We start from the raw sequence: 14,403 nt of genomic DNA, 5'->3' as shown, positions 1-14,403 counted from the left end.
TTGCCTCCCAACTGCTGCCTGTGCCGTTCACAAAGCAGTAAGATCTGTAGAGCTTCTGACATAAGCAGGTAGTGACTTGTGTGCATGCATAAAAAAAGAGCAGCTTTCTAGTTTGTGGGTCTGTGGCCTGTTATAGGGCTCCATGCCCTTGCTGGGGATGTCAGTGAGTAGCAGCTGGCCCTGCAAACACAGCCCACCTGCATCCTGCTTGGGGACCGGGCACAGCACAGGGTGCCCACTGCCTTTTCTCAGTTCCCTTGTACAGCTCATGGCAGCAAGAAATAAAACCACATTAGCCAGCCCTCAGCTTTGCCAGGCTCTTTGCAAACACGTGGAGCCCCTGGAAAGGCCAGAGCAGTCCCTCACAAAGGCTCTGTCCGTGGCTCACACGCTGTGTTTCCACTGCTCTCTCAGCTGAGTCTTTCCCTGTGAGTGCCGAGAGCACGAGAGCGCAGCGGGCAGCAGACACAGTGCTGTGCTAAACATTGCCTGCTCACTTTGTGTGTGTCACCTGCTTAATGCAGCCAGACACCTGGGATTTCAGAGATTTCTGTTAGCTGGTAGGCTAACAGTGCCAGGCTGTCTTGGTCAAAGAAGAGAGCTTGGGAATGTGGTTTGGAGATGGATGCGTTGCACTGCTGCTTGTAGCACTGGTCCAAAACATCAAAGCCCTCTCCTGCTTGGCACCCTTCAGTCATGCTAAGTGAAAGGGTCTCCTCTTCTTCAACACAAAATAAATAAGAACACATCTGTAGAAAGAAACCTGCCCCCAGGTCACTCAGCAGCTGACTGGAAAGTATAACATGAATCCCTGGTTCCCACTAACAGTGTCAAGCTCCCCCAGAGTGCTGGTACTTGCCAGGACCAGCATTGTGGACTTGGTGTAGCCAAGCAGGTCACTATCCTTTCCTTGACATCCAAAAGCTCCATCTGCCTGGCACTGACTCAGGAGCACGTGTTTTCCACCTGGAGGTTCATGCTGACATGAATCTGGTGTGAAATGCAGCTAATGTTTTCTTTTTTCTGTGGTTTCTCTGTAGGAAGACCCCGTGCCCAATGGTCTCCGCGCGCTGCCGGTGTTTTATGCTGCTACCATAGCTATAAATGTGTTTTCCATCATGTACACTGGGGCACCAGGTGAGTGAGCGGGGGAGGCACGGGAGGGAGGCTTCCCACTGTGTGTAAGGATGCTCTGCCAGTGTCACCCAGACACCACAGGGTTATCTCCTGCATTAGGAGTTAACAAGGGCAGGAGTAAATCATTCACCTCCCCACACGCTTCTGTTTGTGTGTGTGTTTTTGTGACACCCTCCTGATTGCTCTGGTTAGTGGAGAAGAGCACAGCTACAAAAAAAATCCCTCTTTAGAGGAAGGGAAGTTACTGGAAGGCAGCTTTGGCTTTGTAAATCTGAGGACATGCTGAGCTCTCAAAGGTGTTCTAGGTTTGTGCATCAGAGAGTGAAGGTTCAGAGCAGGGTGGGAGAGCAGGTGCTGTTTGCTCTCAGTGTAATACCTTCACTCCTTCACTGGCATCAGCAGAGTCGCTGTTCTGGTACGTCTGGCTCCAAGACTGTTATTTAAATTTAATTCTTTATTTCCCTTTAATGATAAGAATCCCCAAACCTCTTTCTTCCTTGAGTGCATCTCCTTTCTTTGGTGTTGTGTTTTGATTGCAACTCAGTAGAAGGAAATTAAGTTGAAGGACTTTATTTATATTTTTGTATATTTGTATATTTTATGTGCACTTACATGTTTGTGTTTATTCATATATATTTATATTTGAATTTTTATATTAGTTGAATTTTTATATTGTTGTATTTATGTTTGTATGTTTATATTCTCACATTTTATGTATTCGCATTTATATTTTTATAGTTTACTGAAGTAGTGTATGCTTAAACACGCACTTCTAGCAAAAGGGTTCAGAACAAAGATGTTCAATGATCTCAACTACTTTGTTGAAGACTCATCATTAAATGTTATCTTTAGGTTAGATTACTGTCCAAGAACTATGAATGAAGAGGCAATTGAAGATAGACTTCTCTGCATGGCCCTGAATTAAGAAAGTGACCTTTTTTTAAATGGAAATATTTCTCTAAAATCCAACACAGTAGATGTACTAGATAAACACAGTTGATAGACCCTACTCCATAGCATAACATTACTGCAACTAATAAAAACTTAAGACATTTCCAAATTTGAAGGTAACATTACTATTTCTCTTAAGTCTAATTGGCATTGTAACCAAGATGTTTAACAGTAAATCAGCTGTATAACTCACTCACATTTCCTCTTTAGTGGTACTGCAGAAGTAGGTCAGGCATTCTGCACTGACTCATTAAGCAAATAAATGAAATAAGAATCTTAATGTTCCCTCTGTTTCAGCTTAGTAGTCTCTAAAGTGTGTGAATAAAAAGGTGGGACTCCATTTTTGATACTGGGGAAAAACTTATTTACTCTCCAAGGCCTCTGTTCTGGCAACATTTACTCACAAGGATGAATTAATCATGTAGGTTTCAAGATAGGCAATGTATATATGGGTTTGAAAGATCAGAGTCCAAGCTCTTTCTTCATTGAGAGCCAGATTGTTTCGTTGAACAAGTGCAAGGATCTCTGTTGGGGGAATAATTACAGAAACACGAGTTGTTAATGTCACTGTGCATTGCAGGACGAAGCCTTGGCTGCATTAATCTCATATTGCAAGCAAATAAGGGCTTAGAGCAAGCTAAGCATCAGGCTTTATGGACCAGAGCAAAGGTCAGGTAAACACTTAACCCTAGTGGGCAACATGGTTTAATGTGCATTCATTTATAAAAGCACTGCAAACTTGTTTTAGCAGCTCTGATGTGGGGCTCTTTGGGAAATAACATCACACTGGGGCAACAGGAAACTGGAAGACTAAACCTGCAAATGTTTTCATGTCAACGTCATCAGCTCCTTCATGTTGGCTTTGAATACACTGTGAACACTGGCTTTTCTGCAAAAGACTGGGATAATTAAGTCATGTTAATTAATGGCTTGCTTTGGTTTTATTGCTTTGTCTTTACAGTACTGGGACTGATACTGCCAATGTGGGCCATTGCTCTAATATCAATTGGTGTGTCCTTAGTATTTGCTGTCTTAGTCTGGATTTTTGTGTGTCCCTGGATGAAGAGAAAAATAGAAAGTAAGTAGTTATTTGATGAAATGTGAGTGATATAAAATCGTAGAATATTACATTTCAGAGGTGGAAGTGCCCTTGAGGGGTCACCTAGTTCAGTTCCCACCCACAGGCAGGATGTGCCTAAACTATTCTTCATGTATTTGTTTGTGTAATTTGCCCTGAAAAAGCTGCAGTGGTAGAAATTCAAAACCTTGTTAGGCAACCCATTTCAGTGCTAAGTTCTGAAGTCTAGCAGAAACAGCAAAATAAAACCTGGAATATAATCTGGTTTCTATTTTGTTAAGAAAAAAATTAAAGAAAACCCCTGTCAGAACGATCATCTTTAAGTGACTGTTTTAGCTTTACAGTAAGTTGAGCTGATCACAGCTTTAGTTGCTTTGGTGCTCTCAACAAATGCAGAGAAAAGTTTCAGGTTTCATTAACAGATGAACAGTGCAGTGTTTTACTTCAGTTACCAATTTTGGTGACTTTTATCAGAAGAAACAAAGATGTTCTAGAATTTTCACACATGAACATAGTAGAGTGTTAGAAATAAATAGTGTGTGTATGAAACGAATCTTGGTTATTGCAGCCTAGTTAAACCATGCTGTTGATGCAAACAGTGGAAACTCAAGTAACAAGAGGTATAGGCTGGGTTTAAAATTACAGTACTATTCTTTCCTTAGGCCGGTTAAAGAAAGATGCTGCACTGTCAAGGATATCAGATGAAAGTCTTGATAAAATTCAGGATGAAGAAACACCAGTCTTTAAAGAGCTTCCTGGTGCCAAAGCATCTGATGAGAGCACGATTCCCCTTACTGGCTCAGTAACAGAAGCTGCTGGGGCATCAGATAATATTGCAAATGGAAACCATCCACGTGTACCCTATGGTAAGGAGCTAAGACAACTTGGGGGGTTTGGTCTCTTCTTGCTTCAATGAGCTTTCTTAACTTCAAGTAGGTCTTTGCTGTAAATAGTAAATTGGGGGTTGGAATTTCCATCTCTAATCCTTTTTCAGTGCTTGTTTGGAAAGATGCTCATTTACAAGTGACATTTGCTGGAGAGGACGTAAAATCAATTGCATTTTGTTTGGCTGGATTTCAGTTTTAGAGACAGCTGAAAAAAAATGACTTGCCTTTTTGCGTTGCTTTGCTTTGTATTCTTAATGGTGTTTCCATCCTACCAAGCAGTGGAAAAATACAGAGCACACAGATTGCTGATGTATGAAGGTTAAATTCAGCATAAAGATGATTAGCATACTACAAAAGGAGATGAAAAGATTTGGACGTTAGTTGATAAATGTGTGACCATTTGGAGTGTGTCCACTGGAAAAATGTCACACATTGTTTTCTGAACATAGGTTTGTAAGAAGTAGACTTGTGCATAAAGCTCTTTCTGTTCTGCCACGTGGTGGGAACACCCCCCTCCACTTAGCAGTCTGCTGACTTTGATATCACTTTGCTGACATCTACAAAGCCCTGTAATTTGGTTAATAAATGCCTAATATATTCAACTGATTCTTACAAAATCAAATAAGTCATGACGTGGAGCCCTTAGAGTGTGTGCTTCCAGTTTAAAAATAGCTAAACCCAGTTCTGAATGTTGCACAGTGAAAATCCAGGAAGTCAGGAAATGAAAAAGACAGTTTCTTCAGAAGTATTACCTGTGATACGTTTTGATGTGTGTCCTGAAGTGTATGCTAACATTAAATGTATACAGTGGGAATGTGCATCATCATGTTCATAGAACTAGTATATAGAAAATGTTGCAATAGCTAAGGAAATACTTCTGAAGAACATGAATTTTTTAATTTTTTTTTAAAATTATTTTTAAAAGCGATGTAAATGTCTCCTAAACAAATGACTTCAATTAAATATCTCCTAAACAGATAAGTCCCAGTATGAAAATGCAGTAAACCACATTTCAGAAATCCTAATTATTCCTATTCAATGTAGACAAAAGCTCAGAAAAAGCAGAGCTTGCTTTACAAGAAAGGAATTTAATGGAAATTTATACTTTCAAAGAACCTGAGGATTTAACCATCAAGTATCACATTCGAATAGCTGATCCCAAGTGACTTGCATGTCTGGGGAGACTCAGCACTGGAACAAAGCTCTTCTTGCACAGAAGATGAGAGACTTTATTTTGCAGTGAATTTAATCTTGGCTTATTCACTGCATGTAGCGCAAATTGGTCTTCGTTGTCCTGTATTCTCAGATGCTGCCCACATTATTGTCTGGTGTTGGAGGAAGGGGGCTTTTGTGTTGCATTTTGTGTAAACAAAACCTCTGAATCTCTGCCTTTTTAGGAAGGGCATTTTCGGTGACGCACACCTCGGTGAAATCACCTGTTTCCAATGGCACCTTCAGCTTCGACGGCCACGTGAGGAGCGATGGCCACGTTTATCACACTGTGCACAAGGACTCAGGTTTATACAAAGACTTGCTCCACAAAATACACCTGGACAGGGCCAACGACGAGAGGCCCACTGCAGAAAACAACTACAAACTCTTACGGCGCAACAACAGCTACACCTGTTACACTGCTGCTATCTGTGGCATGCCCGTGCATTCCTCCTTTAAGGCTGCGGATACATCTACTCCAGAAGACAGTGAGAAGTTGGTGGGAGACACTGTTTCCTACTCCAAGAAGCGAGTCCGCTATGACAGCTACTCCAGCTATTGCAACGCAGTGGCGGAGGCAGAGATTGAGGCGGAGGAAGGTGGGGTGGAAATGAAGCTGGCCTCTGAACTCGCAGATCCTAACCGGCCCCCCGTTGATCCTGTGGAAGAGGATAAGGAAGAGAAAGACACCTCTCAGGTCCATCTACTTTTCCACTTCCTCCAGATCTTAACAGCCTGCTTTGGATCCTTTGCCCATGGAGGCAATGATGTCAGGTAAGAGGAGGAGATCTCACAAGCCAGTAATTTTACAGTTCAAGTACGTGGAGCAAGGTTTACCAGCTTTGCTGGTTGGAAAGCACATTCATTTTTGCAGGTAGATGATCATCAGGGCTGTGTATCATCAGTGTCCTCAGTGCTTTTCAGGAATTGCACTGCTTAGTCCATGGTTTCTTTTCTTCTCAAGGGTAAAGTCTTTTTTATTTGCTGCTAAATAACTGTGAAGTAATTAGTTTAATTTACCTTTAATTTTGGCAATCTTGGAGGCATTAGACTCCACCCAGCAGGCCAGCCACTGTGAAGGCAAACAGGACCATCCCAGACCTGCAGAATTTGTAGTCTATTTTAACTACAAAATCAGAAACTTTCAACAGACAAGAGGTTTTAGACTATTTTTGCTATTAGATAAATTTCATCACTTGTCACACAGCACCTCACCATCTCAGTGTCATGTGGCTGAAGAGCAGTTTGGGTGGGTTTGCTGTGCCGCTGGGAACACTCTGTATTTTTCCTTTAGGATTTGGCTGGGCTGCTTCTTCCCTAGACCTGGAGCAATCCATTTGGTATTTAATAGATGCTTTTTCCGGTATCATGACAAGGTCCCCTGAGAAATTCTCTCAAGTGTCTTGTTGGAGCAGCTATCCTTATTTGAGTTGTGGCTGGGGCTGTACTGAGTCCCCTTCCTACAGGACCCTTGCTGTGTCAGCCATGCCCTGATGGTGTTGGTTTCAGTGTTTTCAGCAGGACTTTACAGCATTCATCATTTTCATCGTTCTCCTTAGCCTTCTGGGCACACCCCGTCCCACTCTTCAAGGACAACACTTACTGCTTCTTGTTCTTGTCAGCCTCCTAATTTAACTTGTAACCCATCATGAAAACACTTACAAACATGTTTCTTTGCTCCCCGTCCATCCCGCGTCCTGGGAATTCAGACCAGGGCTTTCTGAAAAGCCTTTTGTACTTCCTTGGTATCCGCAGGGATCTGGCTCTGGGAAGGAGTCCAGAGGCCCCTCATCCTCTGGATCAGAGGGCAGTGGTGTAGCTCTCTTTCCTCTCAGATGGTCTCTGTTGTTAAAGACCTTTGCTCTGAGCATACTGGCCAAGAGCAAAGACCCATGGGAGTCAATATCCAAGCTCTGCAAGTGGCCAGCAGCGAGTGCTGAAGGGAACACAGGGATAAGGACAAAGGCTGCTGATATTTCTTGTAATGTTTCCTGGGAAATACCAGGGTATTATGCAGAAAGTTCACAGCCTACCTCAGCAGGTGTCACAGCTCCTTTATTCCCTGCAGGTGGTGCTTATACATACTCCTCAAGGACTCACATGTTTATGCATGCATCACTTGCATGTTATGTAGGAGAAAAGGGTAGTCGATTTTGTTAGAAGTGATCTGTAAGGATGCAGTTAGTTCAGAAATCAGATCTGCTGTTGACAGGAGCTGGTCAGGATGAAATATAAAGTTCAGACTCTGTGCTGTATGTGTTGTTGCATCTTACAGCCTTATTCCCTTAGAATTTTGCATTTGGACTAGCTTGTTACTGTAGCAATATCCTTTCCTGAAAATTCATATGCTTTTAGTGTTTTTCAGATGCCTAGTTCTGTTGGTGATCCTATCAAATTTGCCAGGAAACGTGTTTTTATTAAATCCTGTTTATTCCAAAGCCTCTCCTTGAGCTGAATTCAAATAATTGCAAAACTAAAGAACAAGTTGGCTTAATTTTGTCAAAGCTGGTAGAAAAGCAAGGAAGTGCTCATGTGTCTAGGATTGTTAGGAACCCATCCTTGCAATTGTACTGAGTTCCAGCTAAAGAATAAAATGAAAGACCCCTTCACATGCCTAGAAGAGTTATTAGATAAAATTCTCTGGGAATGCCAAAATCTGTCCTGTGGCTCATATAGCAGAGATGTTTTGTCAGTCTTTGTCTAGTGGAGCAAAAGATGTCTTGGCTCTGACACATGTTGCATGAAGATCTGCAGAGCTCAAAAGGCAGTACATTGTTTAAAAAATGATGCAGTAGAACCTAGTGAGTAGCACAGCTTTCTGTTCACATTTATGTAAGAAAGTAAGCACTGGCAGTCCACCTTCCACTGATGACTGCTGTTTTTTCATCTCTCTCATTCATACACTTTCCTTTGGCTCATTTTAGGTGTGCTGCTGTCAAGCTGTTTCTCTAATGTTTTTCCTCAGCCTTTAATCCTGTTGTTAAAATCCTGCTTTCCCCTGCATTTGGTTTTAAGCTCCTCACTCATGTATTTAGGATAGCACCTCCATTGTCCACATCTTTTTCTTTGGACTCGACTGCAACATTTTCTTTCCATATCCTGGAACTTATTCTTGTGTCATGTTTTCTATTTATTTTCCATCAGGCTGTTTGCAGGAGCAAAGAGAGAAAAATAAAAAGCCAATATGAAACTTAAAAACTGCAGGTGATAGCAAATTGACCTGTTTTAGAGCATATTTAAGCATGGGGCATATAGTACATACAGAACTGTGATGTGGCTCAGAAAAACTTCATGGATAAGAAGTGCCCCATATAGTTTGATGGACAGAAGATTATATGGAGATCTCTTTTGTTTAATTGTCCAGGATTTACCCAGAGACCTGGAAGAGTTAAATCAGTATTTTTCCCTCGACTGCAGAACTAATTCTTAACTAACTCATGGGGCAGTTAGACCCCAGTTTCTTCTGAGATGATGCTTTTTATATTCATAACAAAATCAGCCATGTTTGCTGTGGGAGCTGATGTTTGTAGCCATCAGAGCTTGTGTTCAGGCTGACATCAGCAAGGATGCAGGCTGGGGCATCTGTGTGTTAACAGGAGAAGGCAGTGATGGTAGCTCCTTATTTGGGTGACTGTTTTGTTCGGACCATCCTCTCCTGCCCTGCCTCCAAGCTTATGTGCACTGTGTCAAGGGTGCTGGAGCCCTTCCAGGGCTGGGACCAGCTGAGCCGGGCCGAGAGCCTTGTGACACCACCATGCACATGGACTGAATGAAATCTAAAGAATTTAAAATCCCAAATAAATGTGTTGGGACAGAACCGCTGAAAAAAAAAAATGTTGTTGTTGAAGTTAATTAGCGGCGCCAAGTGAGCAGGTCCCACTGGCTCAGCAGCCGGGCACAAAGGGAGTGAGTCAGGTCAGTGCAAGGGCAATGGGAGAATAAAAAGGACAGGGTGGAAAAAAGACCTGGGCCAGGAGCGTGACACAAGGAGAACTGCCAGCTTCTAAATGCTTGTTCAGAGCCAGCTTTCCAGAGAGGCCGGGAGGCTGGGCTTTGTTGGCCAGCAGGGATTATATGCACCTATGGCTGAGTTGGATTGAGCTTTTTTTTTTTGGTAGATATGGGCTGATTCAGCAGGAATTGTCATCTGGAGCTTCGGTGCTGCAGCCACAGCAGCCTACCTGTGTAAGAGCAAAACAGCAGAACAGTTGCTGTAGCTGCAGGGTTTGTGCTGTGTTTTAAAGTCTGAAACATGTCTGAATTAGCTAGTTCTCAAAAACAAAGGCAGATGGGCAGGCTGCTTTGGACATGGCTAGAAAGGATTGCTAATAAGCTAATATGAAACTTAAAAACTGCAGGTGATTGCAAGGTAAATGATTGACCTGTTTTGGAGCATATTTAAGCAAGAGGTATACAGTACAGACTGAGCTGTGATGCAGCTCTGAAAAACTTGATGGATCAGAAGTGCCCCATATAGTTTGGACAGCACTTTGGTGGGCAGAAGAGCATAAGGAGGTCTCTCTTATTTCTTTGTCCAGGATTTACCCAGAGACCTGGAAGAGTTAAATCAGTATTTTCCTCTCACTGCAGAATTAATTCTTGACTAACTCATGGGGTACTTTAGACCCCAGCTTCTTCTGAGATGATGCTTTTTAGCATCATAATGAAATCAGCCATGTTTGCTGTGGGAGCTGATGTTTGTAGCCATCAGGGCTCCCTGTTCAGCAGGGATGCTGGCTGGGGCAGCTGTGTGTTAAAAGGGAGTCATGGTTTCTGTGGTGCCCAGCACAGCAGTGGCTGTGGCTGCTCTGCTACTGGGCTGGGAATGAGAAAGCTATGAGCAAACTCTGTTTGCCCCACAGTCCTATCCTAGCAAGTGGGAAGATGCTTTTGTTGATTGCTCAAGCAATCTCTGGAGCTTGTTATTCCTTGAATTCTTGCAGTCAAAGCAGGATGACCCACAGAGAGATGCTGTAGGTCAGTGTGAGTTTTGCTGATTAAAATATGCTGTTTAAGCTGTGAGGAAAGCCTGAGCCTTGTACTCCTCCACACCTGTCTGTGCATGTGTTCAGTCATTTCTCACACAGATTCCTTCTCCTATAAATGGGCAGCCTCTTCTGTCCCTTACTGCCCTCCTTCTCTGCCTCAGGCCATCACTCCTGCTGTCCCAGGAGAAGCCCTGGGCGTGTCAGAATGTCCTGTGTGCCTTGGCTGGTGTGAGCAGGCAGCTACCTGGGCCTGTGGGCTCGGGCCATGGAGGAAGGTTGATTTAGTGCTCTGGCAGTGGCAGCGTGATGCTGCAGCTGAGCAGGGTGACCAGGGACTCTGCCACCACCCGTGTGTGTCTGTGCATGCCAAGGGACAGGCAGTGCTGAGGTTTGGCTGGTAGATGCTGTAGGGAGGAGAAACCTGCCTGCAGTCATTTCACAGGATCTCAGTTTTCCTGAGTTCCTGCTGCATAAATTGTTGGAGTGTGTCTGCTCTAATTAAATTTCCTGTGGAGGACTTCAGGACTCCCCTTGCGTATTCATGCTTAGATATTAGGAAAAAGGGGTCATTGGAGTTAGGGTCTGCAGGTAATGTCATACAGATTTGTAGCACAAGTTTGAGAAAGAATGCCTGTCATTATCCAAACAATATAGGCTATGTGACTGATTGCAGGATTTGAAACCATTTCAGAACTATAGTAAAAATATTTGATATTTTTAATATATTTCTACATATTCTTCCAGTGGTTTTAGGGAAGCTGACTGCTACTAGATAGGGAATTAATTTCTTAGCAAAACGGTTTGAGAAACTACTCACATGTCTGCTTGCCCAAAATACATGGAGAAGAGCTTTGTCCTCTCACCTTCACACAGATTTCACTGGAGTTTAGGTCAGAGCACACTAACAGCAGTAGGATTCACCTTTTCCCCCTCTTCCTAAAGAAAAGGCAACGGGAGTAAAGGAGGGAAGGGCCAGAACATTGCCAGTATCTCACTGCACACGGAGAGCTTAGTGGGATTCAGCCTCTTGGCTAAATAAGGAGTCTAAAGAGCTATAGTAAGGCTGGATTACAAAACAGGTATTTCTTATTTCCTCCCTGAGAGCTGCAGTCAAGATCACTTAGAATATTTAGGAAGCTAATCTGTCTGTTATATTTAGTGAGGGAAGCCTGATTTCTGATTTCTTCCCTTTTTAATAATAGTCCATCCTATAAGTCCAGCCTGTGCCCCAGGCAGATGTGAATCTTCATTTCTGTCCTTAATTGTGCAGGTACATGACATTTTTGTTGTACCATGCAGGCAAGTCAGAGAAGAGCAGCAAGAAACAGGGTCTCCAGTGGGTGTGGGAATCCCTCCCCATCCCTCTGTGAGCAGGGCTCATGGCTGGGCTTACCAGGGGAAAAGCTGATGCTGGTGGGCACAGACCCAACCCTCCAGGGTCCAGGGTGGGGGTTCAGGGCCAGCATTTGCAGGACACAGAGGTGAGCTGCAGGAATAAAAGCATGTCCAGCCTGACTCATTAACACACCCAAAGCTTGCACTTCACAGGGCACAGCTCTGACACACTTTTATTGTGCTGTGGTAGATGTCAAGGCTGTCCAGTTATTTGAAGTAGGATAAAACTCTTCTGATAATCTGATAACCTTGGAGATTAGAGCATGTTTTTTTCCCTGTTGCTACCTACAGATGTATCTGTCTTTCACTCTTACTCAGCTGGGTGATGTCTCAAGACATAACTGCAGCCTATTTAGAAATATCATTCCACTGATTTTCCCAGTGGAAGGTTTGTTTGTGAAATCCTGGTTTGGGAAATAGTCAGATGGCTGGACATTTTGTAATTATACTTGTAATATTGGACACCTAATACAGATTTTTCAGATGGCTGTTTTGTTCGTCATTCAGCTTTAATTTGTGAAAATGTACATTTCAAGGTTCTTTCACTCAACTAGAAAAAAGGGCTAAAAAGTAACCTCCTTTTTCAGGTGGCAGAGAATCTAAGCGTGGTCATCAAGGAGTCTCTACATTATTCACAAAGCATATTCAGAGTGTAGTTTTCAAATGCAGTTAGATTTTCTTTTTGAGCAACTCACTACTCCACTCAAACAGCAGCCAGGAAATAACAATGTTGCTGCTTCATAACATGTTAGCACAAGTTTGATGGGGTTTGGGGAAAAAGCCCCTTGTTTTTTACTTAAAAAAAAAAAAAGAGTGTTAGTCCTTATTTCTCCAGAGAAGGTCTTGGACTTGTGACGTAAAGGTACCTAAAAATTTCTGCTTTTGGTGTGTGTGTGTGTGCGCATGGGAAACTGTCATTTCTGAGCCTGTCTCATGATAGCTGAATGTGGGGTGGTTATTTTTGTTGGTAATACTATCTGTCTCACAGGGGAGAGGAGAAGCCAGCTCTATTTATAGTTCAGATTCACTGTCAAATGCTATCTTTCACAACAGTTTTATAAATGCTGTGTGACAGATTCTAAACTGGTACAAGAAGAGAATTGTGCCAATTCACGTTAACTGAGAGTGCCAGCAAACTCATCACGAGGGTCAGGCAGCACTTCAGAACCACGGAGCAGCCCTTCAGTGAGCCACCATGAAACACATCTGCCAGTGCAAGTGCTGCTGTGGGTGGCATTAAATCCTGCACTGCACCTCCAGGGAAGGCAAACAGGCCCTGTGCAAAGCCCTGTGCCCTGCGAGCGATCGGGCTGGGGGAGCCCAGCAGAGGTGGGGGAAAGTGCTGGATGTGGAGAATACACTTTGCAGCAGGCAGACTCAGGAGATGGGCTTCTTATGCCATAACATTTTATAAACTCATCCTAAAATTAACTCCTATTGGCCACCCCCTTGTGCTCAGTGGGAAGGTGTGTATTAGGTGTGCAAAATTTAAGTAATACCATGACAGGAGCAGCTTATTTTCTGTTTTAAACCCAACAGCTAGATAATACAGCAAATTCTTTAAAGCACTTCAGTTTCATAGGAACCTGAGGGCAGTTTTACATATAGATAGATGTGGATGGGGGTTCAGAGCCCCTATGTGACCATCTCAGGTTTTTTCTTCTCTCAACTACTGTGGATAAGATGTGGAGCTCCAGCACAAAGGAGAGTTAGTTAAGGTAAGTAGAAACCTGTGTGGGAAAGTAAGAGAAAATAACTTATTGAAAATAGACTTGTGAAATGAGTCTTAGCCAAATGCATGGAAGATTTGAGGTCTGCTTTCCTGCTAGTCATGTCTTGAATCAACTGAGCTAGAACCAGTGGGAAATACTGTGAAAGCCACATCCCAGTCTAGCCAGCATCCTTGTGGTTCATCTGGTTAGTCACTCAGCTGTAGGAGACATCTGTAAAGCAAACTGTCTTATCTAACGATGCCTTTTTTGTTGCTGGCGTTTTTTTATGTGTTGTTTCTCTCTTGCCCTCTCTTACTGTGCTGTTGGGAGTGGTTGTCTTCTACCTCTGTGCAGAACCAAGATCATAGTCTTTGCAGTGCCTGAGTCAGGCCCATTTGCTGTGAGTTTTTGGCAGTTTCATGGTGGGACAGGCCTAGCAGCTTCTTCTAGAGCTGTTTTCCATTGGCACGGGGAGCATTGATACCACAAGCCCCTTGGACTTCACCTCCTGGACAAGTCTAGAAGCTGAAGGAGCCCCTTGGAGAGCTGTTATGGTGCTAGATCCAAGCCACTGTTGCTGCTGTTCGTAGCCACTTGCAGATTTTCAGGCTGGGAGATGCCACTGTCCCTAAGAGCTGAACATTTAAGTCACATTGAACATGATTTACTGGGAGAGGAAAAATGTCCCTCTGGTATAGATAACCAGTGATGCAGACACCCACAAAGGAAAATGAGGTTTTTACCTTTTTACCTTTCCAAGCCTATCATCATGCTGCCTCTGTGAGCAGCAGTGTTATCTCTTTTGCTCTGTGGGGCAGAATCAGCCTCTCAGATTCTCTGAGGCTGAGCGTAAGTCAGCAGAGTTTTGGCTTGTATTCCCTTGCCACGAATAAGAACCTTTTCCTCAAGAATTAAGCTTTGTTGATTCACAGAGGTGTAGCATTTGCAAATAATTAAAACTGTGTTTGATATGGAAGAGCACAGTTTGCTGCTGCAGTTTTGGAAGCCTTTTCTACCTTTTCATTTATGTTGGGACTGCCAAA

The 14,403-nt window shown here is 43.2% G+C and overlaps 1 protein-coding gene across 4 annotated transcripts in view; it reads left to right on the top strand.

Moving 5' to 3' along the window:
* Positions 1-14,403, top strand: part of SLC20A2 (solute carrier family 20 member 2) — a 56,836-nt gene that overhangs the window by 32,095 nt on the left and 10,338 nt on the right. For all 4 annotated transcript variants that reach the window (XM_059844283.1, XM_059844282.1, XM_059844280.1 and 1 more), the window contains exons 5-8: positions 1,041-1,137; positions 3,050-3,166; positions 3,829-4,032; positions 5,451-6,039. In XM_059844283.1, the coding sequence (XP_059700266.1) occupies positions 1,041-1,137; positions 3,050-3,166; positions 3,829-4,032; positions 5,451-6,039 (1,007 nt within the window). The remainder of the gene's footprint in view (positions 1-1,040; positions 1,138-3,049; positions 3,167-3,828; positions 4,033-5,450; positions 6,040-14,403) is intronic.

The sequence above is a fragment of the Haemorhous mexicanus genome, chromosome 4 (genome assembly GCF_027477595.1).
Source record: "Haemorhous mexicanus isolate bHaeMex1 chromosome 4, bHaeMex1.pri, whole genome shotgun sequence".
In the NCBI taxonomy this organism is placed as follows: domain Eukaryota; kingdom Metazoa; phylum Chordata; class Aves; order Passeriformes; family Fringillidae; genus Haemorhous; species Haemorhous mexicanus.
Note: the sequence above shows the minus strand (reverse complement) of the source record. Positions and strands in the feature narration are given on the sequence as shown.